At 45.6% G+C, this 25,192-nt stretch overlaps 1 protein-coding gene across 6 annotated transcripts in view; it reads right to left on the bottom strand.

The window, feature by feature from the left end:
* Positions 1-10,434: 10,434 nt before the first annotated feature.
* Positions 10,435-25,192, bottom strand: part of GNG12 (G protein subunit gamma 12) — a 119,642-nt gene continuing 104,884 nt past the window's right edge. For all 6 annotated transcript variants that reach the window (XM_074376264.1, XM_045522971.2, XM_045522969.2 and 3 more), the window contains exons 3-4: positions 16,125-16,243; positions 10,435-14,392 (exon numbers count right to left, since the gene is read on the bottom strand). In XM_074376264.1, coding sequence (XP_074232365.1) covers positions 14,267-14,392; positions 16,125-16,217 — 219 coding nt within the window. In that variant the 5' untranslated portion in view covers positions 16,218-16,243 and the 3' untranslated portion in view covers positions 10,435-14,266. The remainder of the gene's footprint in view (positions 14,393-16,124; positions 16,244-25,192) is intronic.

Below are 25,192 nucleotides of genomic sequence, written 5' to 3'. Positions count from 1 at the left end.
ATCAACAGATACAATCCAAAGAAAAAAGTGCCCGGAACATAAGAAGGGCCCAGAGAACTGCGATGGGAATCCAAAGGGTAGACATTTCTGGAGGGCACATGGGGATGACATGGAGAAAAAGATTGTAAGTTCTTTGATCAGAAGCTAGCATCGTATTTTGCAAGCTGCACAAATTACTTAATTGATTGAATATGGAATAGAATGCTTGGTGCTGCGGCGAATTCACATATGTAGCCTGTAAGGAGGGTTTGTCCTTAAGAAGTTTATCATCAAATAAGGAAATCAAGATTAGCAATTCACTTCTTTAGCACTATTTATGGAAAGCCTATCATGTAGCTGGCATGGTGTTAGGTCCCGGGGCTGCAAAAGTGAAAAAGTAAGGTCTCTCCCTTTAAGGATGTGCACAATTTAGAGCAGAAGACTGACACCTGCGATGCAGGGCGACGTGTGATGACGTGTGACGTTCAAGGCCGACGTGTTCCTGGGGGCCGGGAAGGTTTGCCAGATCCAGGGTGACCCAGAGGATGAGGAGACATGAAGGGGACTTATTCCAGGAGGAGAACGGCAGCTCTGGAGGGTAGGAACCCGAGGTATGTTTGGGGCGAGCTTCCGGGGCAACTCACAGGGCTTGCTACAGGCTGAGCACAGCTCTAAGCACTTTACAGGAACTTACTAGCACTCACAACCACTCGGTGGAAATAAATACTATCATTGCCTCTATTTTGAAGGTGAAGAGACTGATACACAGAGAGAGAAATTTGTCCAGAGTCTGTTAGTAAGTGGTGAATCTGAGATGCACACCGAGGCCCTGGAATCCATACTCTCCAATGACAGGTGGTGAAGTGGGAAAAGGTGGTAGGAAGCAGATCATAAAAGACCCTGCAAACCAGCCCCCTTTTTTGGTAGGAGATAGAAAGCCATTTAAAAATAGCTGCTGGGAGGGGAGAGGATAGCTCAGTGGTAGAGCACATGCTTGCAGTCCTGGGTTCAATCCCCAGTACCTCCATTAAAAAACAACAACAACAACAACAAAAAAACTTAAAACTGAGAAAAGAGGCAGTGTGCTATTACCACCACGAGAGAGGCAAGGAAAAGACGAAAATTATGGCTCATGAAGTCCTAATGCGAGGTTGGAAACTGGCAGCCACGAGAACTGTGGCTCATAGAAATTTTTTTGAATCAATTGTCAACATGTAAACATGGAGAAATTTCTTAGAAAAACCTTGATTTCCATTGTCTCTTGAAAAGTTGCCCTACGTGGCAGCAGCGGCCCACATTCTGCATGACAGTGTTTGGCCGGGGCTGAGGGGAGGCTCCTTCCTTGTAGACAAGGATTTCTAGTTTTCCACAGACCTCCCTCCTCCCTATTGTGAACTCGAGCCTGCCGGACTCAGGCTTCCCTTCCTAATCCTTTTAGGCATGTGGGGTCTACCCTTCATTCCCCAACAACAAATCTCTCTCAGTCTGGGGCTCAGATTCTTCCTGTGTAAAATGAGTTACTTGCACTATCAGAATTTCTCACATTGTTCCGATGATAATGGAGACCTAGGGATGTTTGTAAAAATACAGCTTCAAGACCCCTTCCCAGGAGCTTCAGATTAAGTGGGGCTAGGAAAAGTCTGTATTTTTTTTCTTTTAACAAGTACTTCAGGCAATTCTTATTATCAGGGAAGTCTGAGAAACACTGAGCGCTTTCTTGGAGTTCTTCCAGCTGAGACTCAGCAGAACCACTCTTTACAAATCTCGAGGGAGGGAGAGAGGACAGTTTTCACCTGATCAGTTTCCAGGCTCCCTGATGTCAGCCCACCAGGAGTGGAGGAATACACATTTCTCTGCAAATCTTGAAGGGATTCCCAGGGAAGAGGTACAACCAGAACAATTTGCTACCTGTTGACAGAGTTAGAATTCACTAGTTTACTAAGGTGATTACTGTACAAGTTATGAGACCCACACAAGGTGGGAGAGGCCACCTACAGGATGGCTCTTAGCCCCGCCTTGAGCTGACCCTGAGCAACAGACCTGTCACGTGCTGGGCTCTTGGACAAGACAAGGAAGAAGCTGATTAGCATGATAAAAACCACCTGTTGTGCAGGGCACTTGTCAGGGTAAGCGCTCCAGAGGCGACTGGAGTTTCTAGTTTTCTTATTAGCACTTTCTGGCTTCTAACAATCCATTTGATTTCTTGCTAATGTGCTTGAGACTCAGAGAGGGCAAGAGACTCACGCCTCCAAAGCTGCATGGCGAGTTAAGGGGAGAATCAGAATTCTACAGTAAACTCAGCCTCTCAAGGAGGCCAATCAGGCAGCAGAGGTTAGCCCGGGGGAGGATGAAACTAATTGGATCTAATCTTTTACTTAACTACTAAGTGGGACAGAGCCTCAGGAAAACTAAAGGAGACAAAAAAAAAAAAAAAAAAAAAAAAAAACCAGAGAATTCTAAGAATTGTTCTCTTTCATTTTAGAAGTTCATCACAGGGAAAAATGATTTTTGTGCCCCTGGGTGCTCTTCTGCTATTGTCTTTTCTACAATTAAGTGTCTGAGAACTTATGCAGAAAAGCAGCAAACTCCTAGTATCACCGCTTAACACCTGATTACATCACCGCATTGTAATCACATTACAATCATCAAAATAATCACTCTGCGAGAAATGGTTCACCTGGAGAAGAGCCTTCTGATTTCATTTTGTTTCTTCGTGAAACTGTTATGGATAGAGCTGACAAAAGAGCAAGCAAAAGAGTACAGCAGTTAAGACAGTGGGCTTTTATAGCCAGAAAGACCTGCGTCTTGGGTCTTGGATCCCATCTAGAATTTGGGAAGGTTAGTGTAACTTCTCCCAGCCTCAATTATTTCTCCTAGAAAATGGGAAAAGAAACAAGGCTTGTATTATTGTCCCCACCTCCCCTGGGGAATAAAGAAGACAATGCGTAGAAAGCACTTGACTCAGTTCTTGGAAGTACTGGATATATGTAACCTAATCATAATCACATCTCCCATGAGAATTTTTCTGTGCGTGTATGTTATGTATGTATTCTACATAGTTTTATCTTTGCAAACGTAGAGGGTTATTTAAGTGAAAAAGAACCCCCCGTCCCCCAGTAAACTACATAGCCCAACAGAACTGAATACGGAAAGACACCATCCAATTAAATTATGTTACTTTCCATTTCCATTAACTTAATTTAGTCCTTTATCACTCAGTTGGATTATCAGAACAGTTTCTGTTCAAAATCAATGGCTGAGCCCATGCTGTGCACCAAGTACTGTGCTGGAACTTGCTACGGAAAGATGATTATGGTGCAGTTTCTACCTGCCTTCTAGTACGTACATCTAGCATGGAAAGCTGACAATTTTCAAGGTGGTGTGGCGGCAGGGCAGGTTTGGGCATGCGGGGTGTGTTTGTGTGTGTGTGTGTGTGTGTGTGTGTGTGTGTGTGTGTGTGTGTGTGTGTGTGTGTGTGTGTGTGTTTAGGGTGACGGTGGCGGTGGGGAAGACTTCCAGGGAAGGGCGATGCTTGACCGAAGTCCTGAAGCATGGTTTTACTGGCCTAACCGAGTCAGGGAAGAAAAATGTGGTGCACGAGGGACTCTTTTAGTCTGCGGTGTTTGCTAGAGGATTAAGTGTTAGGAAGGGAGTGGAGAAAGGTAGGCTGAAAGGGTAGACAGAGACCAGATCATAGAGGGCCTTGTGTTCCCTCTCAAGAAGCATGGCTTTGCCCTGCAAGCACTGAGGGGGCTCCAAGGATTTTATATAGAAAAGCAAAATGGGCTAAGAGTGATCTATGGTTCACTCTTCTCAGACGCGTTCAGTTGCTCAGATCCGTGTGATGGAGTTTCAGGGGAGTGTAATGTAAAGAGATTGCTGTTCATCATTCTCATCTGTTCTGCCCGCCTCCTCCGTCCTTCCCTGAATCTTCCCTCTTGTTAGCACCCCTCTCCCCAGCCTCAAAAACAGGTTTGAAATATAGGCCTGGCTCATCCTTCTGGCCGTGGTGATTGGTTGGGGGATAAATACGTGACTTCAGCCGGACTAATCAGAGATCTTCCTGAGACTTCTCTGCCAGCGTAGAGAATCTCTTTGCGGCGCTGCCAAACTGATGGATGGATGTGTCTAGGGTGGCTAGCAGCGGCCCGCCCGCTGCCCAGACTGAGTCTGTTGAAGAGCAAGGGCAGAGGTGAAACCTGAAAGCAGAGCTGCTGACGCCGGCTGTACCTGAAGTGAGGCCCGTGGATTTTCAGTAATGTGCGTCAACAAATTTCATTTTCAACTAAAAATAGGGCTTTAGTTTTATTTGCAACTAGAAGTGAGGGACTGAGGGATTTCCTGGACCCAAGACTTTCAGGGCTAAAACTGAGACAGTCCCAAGTAAACAGAAGTGGTTGGTTATCCTAATACCAGGGGTGGGTGGGGAGGTGGGGCAACCACGGAGGCTGGAGTCTAGACGGAGTAGTACAGTCAAGGGATGATTCGGGTCTCAGCTTACAGTTGGTGAGGAAAATCAGGGCTGGATTTGAACAGTGTTTGGGAAATGAAATAGGCATGACTGATTTCACAGATACAAGGAATGAGGGGGAATTCTTGAAGGCCTCTCAGATTTCCAGCTGGGGAAATTTAGTGATGATACTACTATCAATTAAAGTTTCGGGAGGGGAGCTGGGTTTAGTCTTGGACACATTGTATTTCAAGCCGTGTGTGACCATCTACTGAAAATGTCCAGTAGAAGAGGTAAGTCGGATGTTTGGCCCAATAGTTGGTCCGGATGCTCTGTTTTGGGAATCCTCGGCGTATAATAACTGTGAGAGTGGGTGAGCTCTCCAGGAAGAATGGTGAGGGGAGAAGAGCAGCAGTGGGCGGGGAATAGAAACCTGGGACTAAGGGTGGGATTTCAGAAGGCAGACAGAGGAAGAGGAAACAGAGGGGAAATAGGAGTCTGATGTCACAGAAGCTGGTGGGGCAGAGGGTGAGTTAACAGTGGAGAATAATTCCCGCTGTTAGATGAGTCCCTGAGACCGAAAGTTTCCATTGAATTTGGAAATTAAGAGTTCACTTGGCTGTTTTACTGGGCAAAGTCAGTTTCGTTATCCTGGTGGAAGTAAGACTACGTTGCAGTCAGTTGAGAAGCTGGGAGGTGGGGAAGAGAAGACGGGGAAGGTGGACGACCTTCTAGAAACATTTTGATAAAGAAGGAAAGAAGAGGATAAGGGGCTTCGGGAATAGCTGGAGGACGTGGCCTTTAACCCACGGTTGCTTCTCACCCGTGAGCCTGATGGGAATTATTTGGATGCGTGTGATGGGGACATTTGGATGTGGGAAGGTAGGACGTTTTAAGAATTCAGGCCGAATGACTGACCCCTACATTTTTTTTTTTGATGGGGAAGGCAGAATTATTTGCTTGGTGGGAGGGAGATAAATAGGGTTTGAGAAGGGTGATAAAAGTTTGGAATGGAGGAGATGAATAAGGACTAATGAAAGAATTGTGAAATTCTGCTGGGGGCTCATCAGAGGTTAGAAACACCTCTGCCAGTTTCTCTCCAAGTTTATCCTCCTTGTACATTCTAATTATCTTTAAGAAAACAAGGCTTGTCATGTCAGGACCCTGCTTAAACAATTCTACCAACTCCCACCACCCTCTGCCTATATAATCAGTAAAAACCCTTAGCCTTTGATGACTTAACTCAAACTTCCTTCACAGCCTCATCAACATTTTCCTTCTCTTACTCCCCACGCAGAGATCTGTTACCTGATACCCCAGACTTCTTCAGAACCTAGCATTTGTACATACTGTTTTTGCTGCCAAGAATATCCTTTCCCTATTCTTCACTAACTCCTACTCATCCTTCAAAGCCCAACTGATATATTGCCTCCCCTGTGAAATCTTTTCTGACTCATTCAGGCAGGGCGACTTTTTATAATAGCATTTACTACATGGCACAGTAAATTTATTGTTTCTCTACCCCCTAGTGCCCACCCCCAAAACCCCACCCTCACTATCGGGAGATCCTAGTCTTTTCTGGGTTTATCCTAAGACATACTTAGCACCGTGCTAGTAGCAACTACTACACTCCTAGTAGGAGCTCAACAAATGAATGAATTCCTCTTTGTCCTGCTTCTAAAAACCAAATGCTATTATTCACATTTAATGTTTGAGTGATCTGGTTTTCTTTTTGAAGTTATATTTTATGAACTTATGAGATATTGTTGGTATTTTGTTGAAGAACTTTACTTACTTAATTCTATTAGTTGCTTATATACAAAATACCTTTCTACAATTCATTTTTCCTTAAATATTTTTTCCAGTCCTGATGATGAGTCAGTAGCTGAAATATCAGGAAGTGATTCTTTAAATACCTTTTAAATATCTATAATTACACACAGCAAACCCACATACCCTTCTATGACCCCATACTAGAGTTTGCTTCTTTCCCTCCTCATTTTCAATTGAAGGAGGAAAATGTAAAATAACTGGGGACAAAGTTGCAAAAAAGCAACCAAAAGTGAATTGCTCTCCTCTCCAAAATTTGTGTAAAACTTAGAGCTAGAAGAAATCTTAACAATTACCTAGCCTAAATCCTTCTTTAAAAATAGATCCTTTTTTTTTTTTTCTGGAAACAGGACCAGAAGTAATGCAAGTCCTAAGGTTGCACAGCAAATTAGTGGCAGTTCAGCTAGAACCTACATTTCCTGATTCCAAGACATGTGCTTTCTCTTACTTCATACTGACAACTCATGGAAAACTGCATTTAAAAAAAAAAAAGAGCATGTCAAATGTACTTTTTGGGTCTCTCTAAACTTCCATTACCTCATGTGTAAAGTAGGGATAATAATAGTAGCGACCTCATGGGATTGTTGTGAGAATTAAATGGATTAATAGACGCAAGATGCTGAGAATAGTACCCGGCCATGGGGAGTCTAGTATTGTTTGTTCTTCTTTAAGGTCATTACACTCCTGATTACTAAGGAACTAATTTGCTGACTTGACTTTGATTAATTTTATTTAAATTTTTTTAATTCAAAAAAAATTTTGTTACTGTGTTGACATACAATATGTTTCAGGTATACAACATAGTGACTCACAATTTTTAAAGGTTATACTCCATTTACAGTTATTATAAAATATTGGCTGTATTCCTTGTGCTGTACAATAGATCCTTGTAGCTTATTTATTTTAGTACATTTTTAGTACAGTTTGTGCCTCTTAATCCCCTCCCCACACTCCACTGGTGGCCCCTAGTTTGTGCTCTACATCTGTGTATTTCTTTTGTGTTATATTCTCTGATTTGTTTTGTTTTTTAGATTCCACATACAAGTGATATCATATAGTATTTGTCTTTCTCTGTCTGACTTATTTCATTTAGCATAATACCTTCCAAGTCTATCCATGTTGTTGCAAATGGCAAACTTTCATTCTTTTTAATGATTGAGTAGTATTCCAGTGTGTGTATGTATACCACATCTTCTCTAGCCATTCATCTGTTTATGAACACTTAAATGGCTTCTATGTCTTAGCTATTGTAAATAATGCTATGAACACTAAGGTGTGAGCATCTTTTCGAATTAGTGTTTTTGTTTTTTTCAGATACATATGTAGGAGTGGAATTGCTGGGTTGTATGGTAGTTCTGTTTCTTATTTGATTAATTTAAAAATTCCAAAAGTTATTTTGTTTCTCCCTCCTACCCATATCGATTCAAACCATGCTACAAATATGAATACAGACCACGGGCTGCAGAGTCCAGCTGACCTAGGTGTATGGAATTAGGGTCTACACTTTTCAGCTGTAGGACCCTGCATAGCCTGCTTGACTTCTCTGAGCCTCAGTTCCTCATCTGCAGGACTGAGTTAAATAAAGTCTACTTTCCAGAGTTGTGAGGCTTCAGTGGGAGGATACACACAGAGTGCCCAGCCTGTTGTCAAGGTTGGGTCCTTCCTTTCCCCAGAGCCCCACATGAATGCCTGTAAATATCGACAGATATTGTATGACCCATATTGAAATGTACTTCATAGATCTTAGATCTAAAGGGGTTTATTTAGAACAAAGCAGTTTTGATGCATTGGTTGTGGGAAAATATTTCAGCATTAAAAGTAGGAACAACCTGTTGAATGTGGATGATTCTTGAAGTGCAGTTCTCCAAAGGGGTGCTAGACTTCTGATACACTGTAAGGCTTCTTTGCGATTCTTGCCATAACCAGGTACAAGCTGTATTATTCCACATGCACATTTTTGAAGATATAAATTGGCTTACTTTTTATTTAAATCTATTTTAGAAGGAAACTTTATATCACAACTTGTTCAGCGAGTGACTGCTTTAGGCCTGCCCCTAACATGTCAACTTTTGGATGCACTGGGTCCTTATGATGTCACATGGTTCGTGTCCTACGTCAGGACCAGATTTAAGTTCTTTTTGTGGATGGAGCTTCTACTTCTATTATTAAGGAGTGTGTGTGTGTATAAAGATGGGGGCGTGATTAGATCTAGAGACCAGAAGTAGCAACTTGCACATGGCTGTCTCAGCTGCAGGTTTCTTAACTTCCAAGTTCAAGATCTTACCATTATATATCTCAACCATTCCAACTACTTGCTTTCATAATTGAATAGATGATCTAGGAGGATTTCTAGGGTCTAAAAATGTTTCACATGTCAAAATAAGTCTGAATACACCTAAAACTTTATTATTAAATTCTCCTTTGGGCTAAGCATTGCTCTCCCCATAGTTCTATCTCACAGTACCAGTGGTCTTCTACAGACTACTACGTTGTCATTAACATTTCAGGATGAATTTATCTGGACTCCATGTTCTTCCAGTGCAGAGGAAATACTGGTTTCTTAAAAAATTGGTAGTTGAGGTGAGGGTTCTTGAGAGCAGCTGTACATGTTTGCCCAAGGCTGGCCTACAGTGAAATAGCCTTTAATAGATGTGATTGACTCAGATAAGGAGACAGTAACTGGGGCAACAGAAGAGCTCATCTGAAGGCAAAGGTTTGCTCACAGTGGCAAAGGGGAGCATAGCAAGCAGGGTCATGCTCTGAAAAGAAACTATTGCTAAAGGCAGTAGTCATGCCAAGTTGTGCAAAGGTGGCCAGAGCTGACGGTGGGGCAGGTTCTGCAGTCAGAGCCGCAAGCCCAGAGTTTGTGAAGTCAGGCATAGGGAGGGAGGGAGAAATGCTCAAAAGACTGTCTACCTAGACCCAAGTAAGGCTTATGTGAATGTCAATATGTCTATGTGTAACCAACCACTTGCCAATGAGCTGACCACAGTGCGTGCCCAGGGGAGCTGGGCTGCCGTACGATGGGCGTTTCCACACTGAGCTCCCACCATTACCAGTAGGTTTGAGTTCTCTGTTTATAACGTTAAGGTTGTGTACCATTGCATCTTACTTAGTCTACCCTTTTCAGCCTCATTATCCTCTCTCCCCTTATCCCTACCCAGTCCCACCTACCACTCCCAATGCAACTGTCTTCCACTGAGAGTCACAGGAACTTCTTTTTCGGGTAATTTGGTTTGAACCAAAGAAAGTGCTTGTCAGTTGCTATTTTTTCATGACCAAAGTGTCTAAGTTCTTTAGTCCCTTCCCAGAAAGGGTTGGTGGCACCCTTTGCCCCTACTCTCTGTAGCGTGTGACTGCTGGTTCTCAGAGGCAGGGGCCACCTCTGCAGCTTGCCCAGTCCCTAACGAGGCCCTCGTTGGCTGCCTTCCCCCCTCCTCCCAACCCTGTGGATGACATCATCCTCCCTTCATCTTGGTGGGAATCCCAGCCCCGGAGGAAGGGACAGGGCAGGAGGCAGGGTACTGTTAGCAAACACTTGGTGAATATGAGTCATCAAGTCTAATGACCCTTCCCTTTGTTATCTGTTTCCATGGTCACGGCCGTGGATGTGAAACAGCCTTCCACACATCGTGAATCATTACATCACTCCTGCTTAACAACTTCCACGGCCTTCCTCTTGCCTGCAGGGTAAATACATGGTATGGGAGATGCTCTGCACGCTAGGCTTTGAGCTCACTTTTCTCTTCCTCATATCACGCCCTCCCAAGACTTCATTCCACTGCATACAGGGTTTCTTCTCTCAAGACCTAGCTCAAACCCTGCCTTCCTCGGAAGCTTCCTCAGACTTTGCTCAAGTGGAGGCAGCCCTTCTCCCCCTGGGCTCTCACGGCACTGCGTGTGCAGTTGCGTTCAGGCACTCTGCACATGGGGCTTTCATTCTTAGTTTATGTATCAGTCATTCCCACCCTCCGTGCTCTAGACTGTGAGCTTCTCACAGGCTGGTGTGAGCCTTAGTCATCTGCGTGTCATGAGAGCCTGGGTTCCACATCTGGTTCTCAGCAGGTGCTCAGAAATGGTAACTGAATGAAGGAAGGAAAAGGAGAAGAGAATTGGTCTTCTATTAATTTTTGAGCAAAATATGGGTAGGAAGACACAATGAGGCACTGACCCAGTAAAGAGAGCAACGGTGCTTTAATGAAACTTTTCAAAATCTGTGGACACGTTAGCTGTGAAGCAAATGTTTTTTATTCTTTCCACAGAACAGATTTCCAAACAATGATCACAATGTTTAGGTTAATAAGATGCGGGACAGACGAGTAGCCAAAGAACGTTATAAAACAACAATCCCATCAACTATATCGCAAATGCAAATTTACTGAGACATCAAGAGAATATATGTTTATAGTTACATGGCTACAAACAAGACATTATTACAGTAATCAAGTCCATAAAACTAGAAAAAAAAGCCGTGTAACAAAAAGGCCTTTCATAAGCTATTAAATGAGCGTACACAATAGACAAACCAATTTCAGACTTGAAGCAGCTTATAGCACCAACATGTTGGCAGGACCAGTAGAGGGGTGGGCAGTTGGACGGACAGGAAGGATCTCAGCCATTATCTCCCTAAAGCCTGTTGTTTTACAGATGGTGAAATTGAGCCCAGGGAGACGCACTGCCTCGTTCAGTCACATGGCACAGGGGCACAGGACTGTCTAGACAACGATCCAGGCCACCCAACTCTACGTACATACTTTATTTTAACATACAGATAGTTCTATTTGACTTAATGCATTTTTTCCTATTAACAGATCTACCATAAAAGAAGTCAGTACAATTCATAACACACGCTGGTGTTACATTTATGGAGAAAGGACTGACGTGTACTGTGGTTCACTTCTTGGGCCTATATAGATCTTAAATCAAAATTCAGAGTGATCACTCAGATGACACTTAGTTGCACGTTGGTTGAAAAGAAGGCATCTGAAGGGAAAGTTTGGCACATCTTCCACTATCTAAACTAACCTATGGCTCAAAATTACTAAATCAGTGGTGTAATTTTTTTCCTGATAGTTTAAAGATTAGTAAAGTAGAAAAATAGTCCAAATAGAAAGCAAATCAGGTCTTTCCTTTAAAGGGTAAGTATGGCACTTTTCATTTTAATAGGGGGAAGAAGTGTTAAAAACCTAATCCTTTTTAGAAAAAAAGTAGCTACAACCTACAGCTTGTGAACCACCTGGTATAGAAAGTGTTTTTCTCTATTTAAAAAAAAAGTTTCTGTAAAGTACTTTGGAGTCAGGAAATTCTATCTAGCATATCTTGCCATGGTCCTGAGGCCTCAATTGGACAGATTTATGATGAACTAATGAAGATATAAGAATGGAAAAAGAGATCACTGTTAGCAGAAGCAGGGTTAAAGGCGAAGTATAGTGAACATACGTAAATAGCTTCATAGATATGAAGCCAAGAAGCTGCATGTACATCAGGGATTGTGTCAGCATAGTGGTGGTTGGAGAAAATAACACACTGGGCATTTGTCCATCATTATCCTAAACCAGCTGCTGCAGGACAGTTAAACAGAGGCTTCACAAGTAGAATGAAGCCTGATAAATAAAAGTGACTTCCGCATATCATATATATGTATACATATATTATATTTTTCTCACATAGACGTCTCATTATAAGTAAGTCAACATTTAGCTACAATTATTTCCCTCCTTGGATCCAGGATCAAAGGATTTGATTTCACTTTTCTTTAGCATGCCCTATACCCAGTTAGGAAGTTACATGATGTTCATAGGCACAGCCGTTACAGGATCTGGCCAGCAAAAATGAAAATGAAATCTCCTGGGACCTCAAGTCCTTTCCTTACCACTATAAGCATATTAACAAATATATAGCAAAACATACTTGTTTTCTGTTAGGTAAAAGATCATGTTTTAGTACTAAAGAATAAACTATGTTTGCTACCAAAAATGTGTACATTAACAGGATAATAAAAGTAATTTCATGAAAATATTTTATAACAAGCTGCATTATAAATATTTAAAGAAACATGGTAAAAATGAGAGTGAAGGTAAGATTAGTGTTCTGAAACTATCAGTAGAAAAATATACTTATTAAAAAGAATGTCTCATTAAGTGATGCATTAAATGTAAAGTTATCTTAATGTACATTTCAAATTTCACCTTTTGCAAGGAAAAACCTCTCTCTCCAACAAGTGCCTGTAATTTACTCGGAAACTGGGCATATTGCAGAACCAAGCAGTAGGTGACAGTAGGTTAAGGGCAGTGGCATGATTCCTACACGGTCTTGGAAGAGGGAGGCCATTTCACAATGCTGAGAGGATAGGTGACTTGGAGAAATACTGAATATATTTGAGCACTTTAAGGACAGTACTGCATTTATTCACCCACAATCAGCATAATACTCGAAGCCCCGTTAGATTTTAAAGGGAGCTTGTACTGTAGGGCGGGAGTGTATGGAACAAGGAAAAACCGTTGCAAATAATTCCTTCTTGGGGTTGAATCCTTTTTGAGAATAAGTTTTTAATCCTTCATTAGTAGTTATTTTTAATGAACTAAAGAGGAATTAAAATATCAAAGGCCTGGTGTATGGTTTGGGCTTGTACATGAGGATTTAAAAAGATGGACCCTCTCTTCCTTTTTGGTCAAGTTAACATACCCTCCCTCTGGCCATAGGAGATGCCTTCTTTTGGGATTCCCCACTGGAAATTCTGAGGCTATGTCAGGGCAATATTCATGCCCAGAGGAAAACAAGGTACCTGACACCCCCCTGCTGGACCCCACGGGCCCAAGGAGTGAACCACTGAACCCAAGGCTCTCTCGGATGGCGTGTGGACAAGGTAGGGAGGACGCTGATGCTGCAGAGCTCTGAAAAGAGCTTAAGTGTCTTGATACCTTTACGTTCTTTGTATGTTTCTCTCCCACCACATTCCACCCACCTGGGGCTGGGGAGGGGAACATTACCTCTGAAGACAGAGGTTCTGGCAGCAGAGGAAAGACACAAGGCAGGCGGAGAAAGCGAGCTAAACCACAAAGTGAGGCCAAGGAGAGCAGCTGGTTTTCACGCACTTCTGCTCTGTTCCCATCATTCGAGCGGAGCTTTCAGAGGTGTCTACCACGACGCAGAGAATGGGCGCCCTGGCGCACAGCTGCCCAGAGGATCCCCAAGGGCCTCCTCCCTGCTTCTGGACTCAGGATCACCGAAGCCCGAGAGCCCTTGGTGAGCTAATACCTCCTATTATCAAAGGGCTTTTAGTTCAGTTTCTAAATGTTAATTGGCACAGTTTATTGTAGCCTAAGAGGTCAGCAAGATTTCAAAAGGAGAGAGAGGACTTCATTACTCAATCACGATGAATACAAACTTTAGGGTGTTCTTTACTTTTTGTACAGTAACTACAAGAAAAGGGTTTAACTCTGCCTACACACAGCTCAAGATAAAGGTATAACTTCTGGAGTTGAGGAACTGATGCTATGGAGAGAGAGACATTTTACTAAGGAAACAAGCTTTGAGATGTGTATATACAAACACACATATATATATACACAAAACACTCCTCGCCCATGTATACTGTACAGATTGGCACAACCCTATTAAGAACACACTATGATAGAAAGGTTTTTAGGACTTAAGTTATTCTTGACATTTTTAATCTAGATGAGTGCTTGGGTAATTTAGGTCTTAACTGGATCACTCATACATTTAAAAGTATCTAATTGTGTTTTTTTTTTAAAAGGCCAGACCAACTTTCCTTCAGCAGTAACCTGAATGGAAAAACAAGATTGTTATTCTGTATTAATTTAGTAAAGGGTATTTTAGAGAGAGGACAACTTGGAAAATAAAGACTTCAGAGTCCATGATTCCAAGTTAAGAGCGTTTTAGTTATTAGCAGTGGTTACCAAATAAGCTGAAGGGTCAATCTTTTCAAGGAGCTGCTCATACTTTGCTTTGTGAGAACAGGGGAGGAACCGCCTCACTGCTCCTCTATAAGATGATACAGGTTTTTTTATCCTTGAAAGGGTTTTCTGAAGTTGGTATCCCCATCAGCAGAGGGTCACTCCTGGCATGCTCCTCGCAGTAGGACATGAGGTCTGCTGATGCCTTTGAAACCTGGCAGGTGGACAAACCAAAGCAAACAAAGAAAAAAATACTTCATTTACAAACTTTAAAGACATTGAGTGCTACCCCACTGGGTAGCTACCAGATTACTTGTAACTTAAAAAAAAGGAAAAAGTGCTTTTAAATGGAGAAGTCTGGCAGCTAAGGTCTTCCTTAACCAAGCGATCAGACTGATATCAGGTGTTTCCAAGGGTGAGTGCGGCAGACGCACCACCAGCCAACTGGTATTCCTGCCGAAACATGTAGCCGGAATCTGATCGTCAGCAAACCATCCCACCTGAAGTAAGGGCCGTTCTGTACTCAAAACTGGGCTTTGTGTCAGATAATAATAGCAGCTGATCCCGAACGCAGTGGCTGTGCTGTGCTTACGTAGAAGAAGGCTCCTGGACTTAGGAGACGGCACAGTACAAGGGGTGAAGAGTCACGATGCCTGCAAGTAACTTTCAAGTAGTTTAGATACACAAAACTCACATAATTTTTCTTTAAACAGAAAAAGGGAAAGCAAATGTGGCACAATGCTAACAATTGGTGAATCCTGGGAAAGAGCATACGGGTGTTGGTTGCCACAACTCTTCCGTAGGTTTGAAATGTCTCAAAATAAAAAGTTGCAGGGGCAGGAGAGGAAGAAGAAAAGTGTCTGTAATTCAAGGGAAGGTTGTATCTTATTTCCTCTTCAATAAAAAATTGATGAGAATGCAGAACTGAGTTAAAGAGCTGAATAATGGGCTTGGAGCCAGAACTCTGAAAGAATGGAGCCAAATTCTAGGAGAGCTTCAAGACTGACTGTTAAAAGTTGGGCTTGGGGAAATAAAAAGGACAAAACTAGCATGGGGAGGTGCAGTACCTTCCTCTGGCGCGAGTTAAGAATGGCAGTGCCACACCCTGTTCAGAAGTCTCGCGGGGAGAGCCCTCAGAACGATCAGATCAATGTCCTCAGGACAGGGGCACAGGGCAGCAGAGCCCTGTCAGAGACAGCACAGGCAGCCTCCTGTTTGGAAGACAGGTGACTGTCTCCAGGCCCATAGGAATTTCTCAGGTGACCACTTCAGTATCTAGGATACGGGATGACTCACAACATTCCAGGGCACTTACAGCCTAGCCCTCTCTCGGGATTTGGGGAGAGACAACTTCAAAGTCAGGTGACCCAACACATGCCTCCTGGTTTCTTCCAGGTCTCAACCAAGGCTGGCGTGACTCACCCCGGGTGCAGAATGTGGTCATTAAAGTCCACACACGCTGAAAAAACTGCCTTCTCCTAAAAAGGACACCCGACGGCTGACATGTTATGCAAGGCTACCTCGGCTGCACCGATAGCTCTAGAACTCTTACTACATTCCCAAGGGATGACGAGGCTGTTTATAACGTCCACCTGGAACCCCTGTCCCGCTGGCGCACACAGCGAGCACAGGCCTTGACCGTGTGCATTCAGGGCAGGCAAGTCCTCAGGAAATCCTGTCACGGGTTTCAGGTTTTCTGTCCAAGCAGAGAGGCTAACTCAGACACTAGCTCACCAGTGCTTTTGATGTGAGGCCCGCACTAGGTAGAAATGAAAGAAGATTCAGAGGCTCCCAGCTTGCCGGGGGTCGGGGCGGGGGTGGTGGTAGTGGGAATCCTGGCACTTGGCTGAATTAAAGGGCACCACCTTCTCAGAAATGTGGTCTCGCCCTGGGAGAGCAGACAGAACAGGCCAGAAAACACGCCTGATCCGGTCAAGGCCTCTTACCTTTATTCTTTCAATGGAGGCCTCCATCCTTAACTGCTGCACGGTTCTCCTGGCCTGGGCGATATTGTTGGTGCTGGCGGTTTTGCTTGACATCTTCAGTTATGGTTCCTACTTGAAGTCTGAAAAAGAATTTATTTTAAAGGTGAAGAACAGTCGTCTTTAAGTTGTTGAATCACTCACAATGCTCTGTGTTACTGGGGGGAAAGGAGGCAAGTGCGGCCGTCACCCCCGCCTCCCGGAGGCGGTTACTACGAAGCCCCTCAGCAACTGGAGTGACGGCCTAGGTGTCTAAGCTCGGAGTTCTCTGGGCACCATCATGAATCTTTCGTCTGCAGAAACCCGGTACTAGTAGTTAAATCCAGGCGCCCCACATCCAGCACCAAGCAGCCTTTCCTTGGATTTTCTAAGGGGAAACAAATACACACCAACATCTGTGGTAGGTACGAGGCCTCCAGCAAAGGTGGGCACGGGCAGCCAGAGGCCACGCTCCACGTGCAGGGCACCACTACTGCCCTGGATGTTAGTAGAAGGGCTGATCTCACTTCGCTTGGCTCTCTTACCCAGTGCTTACACTGACGCAAGTCCTGGTGACAGAGAACAGCCAGAGAGAGTGCTTCCGGAGAACTCTGCACAAAGGGAGCCTTTTTAGGTGCTATCGAGATCTGCAATCGTTTGGAGAACGTAAGTTAAACAGGCAGATAAGTCTTTAGTCAAGAAAAAGTGGGAACCTTTCGGCTGAAAGACTCTCAGTGACAGATGATCTACAACAAATGTCAAATGGAATATAGCTGAAAAGCCTGAAATAGGCAATAAAACCTCATCCGTGTCCCTGCCCCTGTGACCTCTCTCTGGCCTCCTCCTGGTGGCCATGGTGTCTGCTCCTCCCACACCCCCACCACATGTTCGTGGCCTGACTCTCCCCTGGGGCCTGAGCCTTTGGATTTGAGGCTGCCCTCTGCCTCTCTCTCCCCAGCCACCTGGTGAAAAGCCAAGAAAATATTCTGGACCTTGAGCTTCGACTAGTCTGGTTGTCCGACGGCAGAGTTCAAGGGGAAGGGCTGGGGAGAAGCACAGCCTGGTGCCCTGCCATCTTCGGCTCAGCTCTCTCTCGGCAAGGTGGCACCGGAAGGAATCGCAGAGCTGGCAGGCCTGCCAGCAGTGTGGCAGTTTTATGACTCAGAGCAGGTGGACAGTAGGTGTGCCTCCCTGGTGCTATGCCTGGGCTCAGCAAAGTCTGAGGGCACCGTGGCGCCGGCAGCAAACCCCGGCTGACTCAACCTTCCAGAGGGCCGCAGCGGCACAGAGCAAGTCTGCCATGAAGGCTTCCACCAGGCAAGCCTGCAGAAAACAGCAACCCCCAGGCTCCGACGGTGTCCACCCGAGTTCCACCGCACTCAGAATGTTCCCGATGGCCGCGTTCAGGGACGTGGGGAGGGCTGTAACCTCTGAGGTCAGAGGTAGCTTTGGATCAAGGGACACATAAAACTGCTTTTAACTGTGTGCAAAACTTTGAAATCCAGCCTAGTCAGCAAGCTTCCTGTTGCTGGTTTGGACCTTGCCACTTACCAGCTGGGTGAAACCGGGCAGGTTGCTTAAGCTCCAGGAGCCCATGTCTTCTCATGTGTAATATGGGGATGCTACTGGTTTTGAGGATTTGATCCCCTGATGCACATGTGGTGTTTAGCACAGGACCAAGGCACTCCATATAGCGCAGCTGCTGTTCTGTTTGTCCTCAGGGGTCGCACCCAGCCCAGTGAGTGGATTCCCTGTGTGCCTGTCTGTCTCCCCGCGGCGAGCGGGCCTCCAAGGTGGGCTACAGGCATGGGCCCTGGGCAGTTCTGCTGCACTCGTGTCAGGTCAGAATGGAAAGCTACTGACAGCCAACTGAGGAGTTCCTTAGAAAAAGGGAGCACTTGCAGTGCAGGAAACTGGGAGGAGGTGTCTCTGGCAGGGCACGGTGGCCTTGCCTTGTCTGAGGCATTGGGCGACCTGGTTACAACACACTTCCTGACTCGCTGCCTCTTCCTCAGATTCCTCCATCATCCTGCCCCACCCAAAAGAGGGGCCTAGGGTCTCCTCCTAGTAGCTTCAGCGGCCCAGCCCCCTTCTGTGCTCCCAGGCAAGGGTCTTGAGCAGCAGGCAACCCCTCTGTGAACAGAGTGAAGCTCCCTGATTCAGGGCGTGCTGGTCCTCACTTTGTTCCCCGGAGCACGTTAACCGGGGCTCCCCAGCCAGCTGGCGCCAGTTCCCAGGACTGGCTCCCTGCCTCCAGAAGGCGAATGTGACACCCTTTCCAAGCGGCCTGTGGTTTCCAGGCTGCACCCTCAGGACTTTCTAAATGTTCTCTTTGCAGGAAAATAACGCCAAGCATTCTCTTCTTCTTCTCAACCTCCAGGGCAAAAAAGTTTCCAAGGCCTGAGCAAGTTTTCCTGTAACTGCAGAACATTTCACACACGTAGGAGGCCTGGGTCAGCCATGCCTCCCACCCACTTGGCCAGAAGCAAAGAGTCCACAGTCAGCCTTTCTTTTTAAAGTGCTCCGGTAGGTTCCCCTAAAATTGGCGAGAAACTCTGCATCTAGTGCATGAAGCACTTACTTCCTGACTGTATTATAGTCACGATTATAAACAACGATTCACAGTTCACACCGGCCAGCTTAGGGCTTCTTACAGCTTCTCCTATTCTGGCATCTGTGTTCTGATCTGCCTCACATAGAGCCTTCTCCCCTGTGCCTCAGATAGCTTCCTGCTCCCTTGCACTGGGGATTCCTCTAGAAAAAGTTGCACACTGCACCACTGGAAGGGAACATCGTTTCTTATTATAACGCACTTCCTACGGAGAAGTTGAATCAAAATTGTTTTAACTTAAGGAGCTTCTTCGAGGAACTCAGTCGGCTGAGCTGCCTCTCGTGTACACCAGCAGGGTCATGGCTGTTGGATGCCTGAGTGGTGGGCAGTGTTTACAGGAGCTGGAGGTCTCGCTGAGGACTCCCTCCCCGCTGGCAGCTGCTCTGCATCTCAGCAGCTGGGCTGCGGCAGAACCAGACCGAGAGGCTGGGGCACAAATATCTCTGAGCATCTCTGCACCTTCAGAGGGTTTTCTTTGGTCTTCCCTCAATGGCAGGGATGTCTGGATGTTTGTTTGTGCTACGAGTGGGATAAAGAGCTTGCTTTATTCTTACTCCAAGAATATCTTCCAAGACAAACACCACCTGACATTTGGAGGGAGCCTTAGAGCGCACAAGTGCTTTTGCCCACGTCTGTCCGTGAAGCCCTACTCTCATCCTAAAATGTATGTTGCTCTTTCATCCTTGTTTTATAGACAAGGCAACTAAAATTGCAAAAACTTGCTCCAAGTTGATCCAGCTCACAGCCTTGAACCAGCTTGTAAGCCTCTCCACCCCAGAAGCCACACTTCCTACTGTATCAAGGAAAGGATGCAATGCCGACGAATCTGATTCACAAACACTCAGAGCATCACCAAACAGTCCACAATGTGGTTCTCAAGCAAGAGTGACCCTGACTCTCCATGACCTGGAGTTGTGGCCTTGCTGATGGCTTCATGTTTGTGCAACACTCCTTCTGGTGTAGAAGGTATCTATTTGTCTGTCTAGTGCCCTGAAGGACAGGTCTTCCCTCTCATGTCTACAAGCTAAGAAAGAATGTTCTTGCTGCAGCTACTAGGCAAGGCCTGAGGTCAACATCTGGACATCCCGGGTCTCCAGGGCTCTGTCCCACCCAGAAGGGGCCAGGGCCAGGGCAGTGCCTGCTTGTGCAGATCCCCAGGTTTATAAAACTCTGGCTATTGCTTCTACAGCCTGTTTTTCATTTTCATATGTGGCTGAGAGATTTGAATAAACCTATTTAATATTTAGCTATTCAAATACTTTGCATTGGTTTTAATGCTGTTGTTCATCTGAATTCTCAGCTTCCCAGAAATTCCTAGGAACAAGATGTTGCCTTAGGGAAATGTGAGCATGTTAATCTTTTTCTAGAGGGGCCTGAAGCAGGGAGGGGAGGCTGGGGATAGAAAGTGTGTCACAGAACAGACTCTGGGAGGAAGGCATCAATAAGGTCCAGGATCTGAATCACAAGTCATCAATGGCCTGGCCAGTACCTGCATCACTGGAGTGAAGCCAACACTGAGCAAACACACCCCTTGTAGGTGTCATAAAAGAGCAGGCTGCAAAAAAAGACAGCAGCTTTCCACTTATCCTCTGATCCTGCCCTCGACTCTCAATGTCCTCCTCCAGCTCTCTCTGCCTGCCCTTCCTCTGGGAGGGGGGCCAGCGATCTCTCTCATAGACTTGCTGGGAGGACGGACAGGAGCACCGGCAGTAATGCCCCCCCGGGCACACAGATGTTTAGAAAGGGCTGGGCCCCTGGGCTCAATGAGAGGAAAACCACGCATTCAAGGGGAAACGGGAAAAATTCAGACAGCAAAGAGTTTCAAGGTAATGTGATCCATAGCAATGTCTCCTAGTAGGGCCTTGAAGGAGTGCAGGGAGGGGAGAGTCAGGCTCCCAAGAATAGTTTTTCTATGCTCATGAACACTTACTACTTTCTATCAGAGCCTGCAGGCTGAATCCAGGCTATGGATGTATTTGGTTGGGCCCCACACAAGGTTAACTCCATAGTGTGAGAGAGAAAGTGAGAGAGAGAGAGAAAGACAGAGAGAGAGAGAGAGTGTGTGTGTGTGTGTGTGTGTGAACTTTGATTGCCAATTGAAAAATGGAAATATTTCACTTTAAAAGAAAGAAAAATGTCTGAAAAAATAAGAAAATCTTACAAAAGTGGGCTGGATCTGAGTAGCGGTGCACCTGCCGGGCCCCCTATTTGAACTCGTGGCACCGCCTTTCTGCGGTTCGTTGGCTATTGAGCCGCTGGGAGCTGCTCGAGGATTAGGCCAGGGCACTTGGGCTCAGGCCTGCCCCTGCCCCTTCCCACCTCTGGGGCCCTGCACAGGACGTGCAACCTGGCTAGGCCTCAATTTTCTCATGGGAAAAATGGGGATAATAATACTTCTCCATCTCAAAGGGCTGTTGGGAGCATCAGATAAAATGAGCATGCAGGAGGAGTAAATGTAGAGAACAGTCCTGCTGAGCATTGAGTACCTGCATCCTCTGATCACAGCCCGTGGGCAGCCCCTGATGGCCTCCCCACCTCTGGGTGGGCCTTGCTGAACTGCAGGGTTGGAAAGGTAAAAAAAAAAAAAAAAACCCTACATCTCCTACTGTTATCAGGGGAATTGTGTCCCCCCAAAATTTGTAAGTTGAAGCCCTAATCTCCCCTTCCCACCCTGCCAAAAAAAAAAAAAAAAAAAAACAACCTCAGAATGTGACTGTATTTGGAGACAGGGTCTTTAAAGAGGTGACTGAGCTAAAAGGGGCTCAGTAGGGTGGACCCTAACTCAGTAGGAGTGGTGTCCTCATAAGAAGCGGGAATTTGGCCACAGGTGGGAACAGAGAAATGACCACGTGAAGACACAGGGGGAAGGTGGACATCTACAAGCCAAAGAGAAAGGTCTCAAGAACCAAGCCCCTGCCACCCCCTGCCCTGACACCACGAATGCAGACTTCTAGCCTCCAGAACTGTGAGAAATTAAATGTCCGTTGTTTAAGCCACTGAGTCTAGCAGCCCAAGCCAAACACTACACCCAGGTTCTCCCAGGCCTAGAGCTCCGGACGATGGAAGTGAGAAGGCCAGCTTCTTGCTGCTGGGCTTATTTCTCCTCGCAAACAAGGTGGTGGGCGGGCATCTGCTCCTTGCGGCTGGAGGTGCTGCCCCCCCGCCCCGCCCCATGTCCAGTCATGAGCTGTATGGTGCTAAGCAGCCATGTGGTTGCAGCAGCCCCCAGTTCTTCACATACTGGAGGCCCCTGGGGCCCCGTTCTGCGCTGGTGTCTAGTAGTTCCTGGGAGCTCCATCAACAGCCTACTTCCCCACCCCTTCCACTGATTACACAAGCACCTCATCGCCCGTATTCAAGCTCATTCCGCTCACGTCCCCAAGAGTGCTTTTGGTTTGCTGTACCTGACCCCTGACTGATTCACAACTGTTAGTCTGTTGCTTTGTAATCTGTGAATATCTTACAAAAGTTAGCTATGATTTCTGTCTTCCTACCATCATTGCTGAACCTGACACACTCTAAGACTTGAAAAGAGGGAGAGCTAAGACCCAGAACTCTCCTTCTCCCCAAAGCTCACAGGCAATGAGGCCAAAGGTGGCTGAACCTGTGAGCGACTGGCTGCACGTCCTGCCCTGCTCCTGTCCAGTGCTGAGAACAAAGGGCAAAAACAATGCGTTGCTGGCCTACGGGGTGGAAAATAAGCCAGAGAGATGAGGAAGGGCTTTGTGGAGTGGTGGAAAACATGGTTTGGAATTGGGTAGAGACAATGAAGTGATGGTAATATTCCTTTCTAAGAGAAGTTTATTAGGCTCAGAATCAGCAGAATGAAAAAGAAAGAGGACAGCTCTCTCTCAAGACCTCATTAGAGCTCATCCTCTAAAAGCAGGTGCTTTTATACTTGCCAACCCTTCAAGGTCCTTGTCTGGTATCTTTGATTAGTTGATTTTACCTGCCATCCAGGGCACATGTCCTTGAATAATGATGATGATGGTGATGTTACTGTTATAATGACAGTAAAGTTCAACAAGCTACCACCATTTATTGAGTACTTAGTATGTGCCAGGTAAGTAAATTCCAAGAATCATTTCATTTAATCCTCTGAGAAGTGAATTCTTTAATCATTTCTGTTATAAAGGCGAAGCACAGAGAGGTTAAAAAATTCTTGGTGGAGATCACACTGATTTATGTAGCAGAGCTGGGACTCAGGGTCACCAGACTCCCAAGGTCATCCTCTTCATCACCACTCTATACCGCAAGCCTCTGAACACCAAGGACACAAGGAAGGGGTCGGGAGAAAGGAGGGCCAGGTGTCAGCAAGAAGCACTGGACAAAAGGAGACAAGGCCTCCATTTAAGGCCTGTTGCTCCCTCAGATAGATGGTCTCCTAGCAATGACGGTAGAATCGTGGCGTTGGGTGGCCTTGTGAGAAGACCTAAGTGAAGGAGAATTGGTTGCTCTTATTGAAAAGAAGGGCTGCCCCAGATTCTGGGTAGAGCTATTGCTAAAGACACAGGATGGTTCTGTCATCCTCCTGGGCCCGAGCAAAGCCGGCAAGAAGCCACAAGAATGAGCCAATCCCGGGCAGCAGATCCAGAGGAGAGAGCTGCAGAGCCTGAGCAGCTGGTTCCTAACTTCACTGTGTCTCTGGAACACCTGGGGCGCTTGTTGTAAAAAACGGATTCAGAATGTATCTGTATTTACAAGCTTCCTGGGGATTCTGATTTAGGTCCTCCTGAGAAGCACCAGCGCTGACGGTCAGTCTCTGCCTCTTGGTTCTACCCATGTTTTACTTCTGCATGGGTCTTAGACCAGGTCAAACTAAAAGAATGTCACTTCCTACCTGTACTTAACTTTTCAAAACTCTGAACAAGCCCTGGAATGTTCTAACTCCTTTTAATGACCTTTCACCTTCAGTTTCAAATAGCTCTAATCATTTAACATCCTTTTTTGGAACTCAAGTCTAAATTTGTTTTCCTAACAGCCACTTCCTCCAGGAAAGTGTCTCCTCCCTGGCTTTTGTGATGCTCCCCCAACCCTGTTCTTGCCTGTCCGCTGCTACTCCTTTCTTCAGATCTTGCTACTCCTTCCGACCTGGCTTTCTCGGGGGCTCAGTCCTGGAGGGCTGGTGTAGCAGAGTGAACAAGGGCCTTACAGTCAGATAAACTCAAATCCTGGCTCATTACATGCTACCCCAAGTTGCTTCACTTCTGACCTTCAGTTCCCTCATCTGTAAAATGGGAAGGGATAATAATAGTATCTACCTAATCAGGCTGTACCAGGAGGAAATGAGAGAAATATGTAAATTACTCAGCACCTGCCTGACCCACATTGGTCCTCAGTTATGTAAAAGCTCTACCCTCAAGGACTTGAGCTCAGACCAGCGCACTTTGCACGCATACAGCCCTGACCCTTTACCTTAATTCCAACGTCTAAATAAAAGCTTATTTGGATTTGCACTCAAGTGTGCACAGCTGCTTCAAACACCACATACCTAAAACCCAACACAACACTGCTGCCTGCCCCTAACCTTTCTGATGCCCCTTTCTCAATGAGTGACACTACTGTCTTAGTCACCGAGGCATCCCTTTGCCTCAGCGCTCCTTCCAATTCCTAAAACTAAGCTCCATCCAATGACATGTGAGCCAAGTATGTGAGGCTAAATTTTCTACTAGCCACACGAAAAAAAGAAAAGTGAAATTAATGTATTTTATCTACCCCAATATGACCAAAACTAAAATGTACATCAGTGGAAAAATCTGAGATATTTTACCTTTTTTTGGTACTAAATCTTTGAAACTCAGTGTGCATTTTGCACGTGCAGCACCTTGATTTGGACTAGTGACATTTAAGTGCTTGCTCAGTCGTCACCGTGGCTCCTTATTGGACAGTGTAACCTCAGGCGCCGGGACTTTCCAAATTCTCTTGATTCCCACTTTGACAAACCAGGTCCCCATTTAAATTTTTCCCCATTTCCCCAGTCTGCCTCAGTCCTGGCTCCCAGCATCTCAGGTGACAATTACTGCATCAGCCTCGTAACAGCACTCATGTCCCTTACTTTTCTCCAATTGAATCTATCCTGACTACCATATGCTCAGATAACATACCATTTTCACCTTATTTCTCACTAGCTCAAAAAATTTCCAGGGGTTCCTCAGTACCCCCAGGAAAAGTCCAAAGGGCTGGGCTTTGCTGTCAAGATTCTAGGATTTCCACCATCACAGTAAATATCCTAATCGTACACGCGGCATATTCCTACACAGAGCTTGCTGTATGCCAGACACCAGCCTACATGCCAAGCACTGTCAACACAGTATCCTACTGAGTCCTCACATTCGATGTATTTCCATCCCCATTTTATAATGAAGAAACTGAAGCACAGAGAGGTTAAGTATATATCTAAGATCAAACAGCTAGCAAGCTGCTTGGCTGAGATCTGAGCCCA

The sequence above is a fragment of the Camelus bactrianus genome, chromosome 13 (assembly GCF_048773025.1).
Source record: "Camelus bactrianus isolate YW-2024 breed Bactrian camel chromosome 13, ASM4877302v1, whole genome shotgun sequence".
Taxonomy (NCBI): domain Eukaryota; kingdom Metazoa; phylum Chordata; class Mammalia; order Artiodactyla; family Camelidae; genus Camelus; species Camelus bactrianus.
This window is presented reverse-complemented; position numbering and strand designations above follow the sequence as displayed.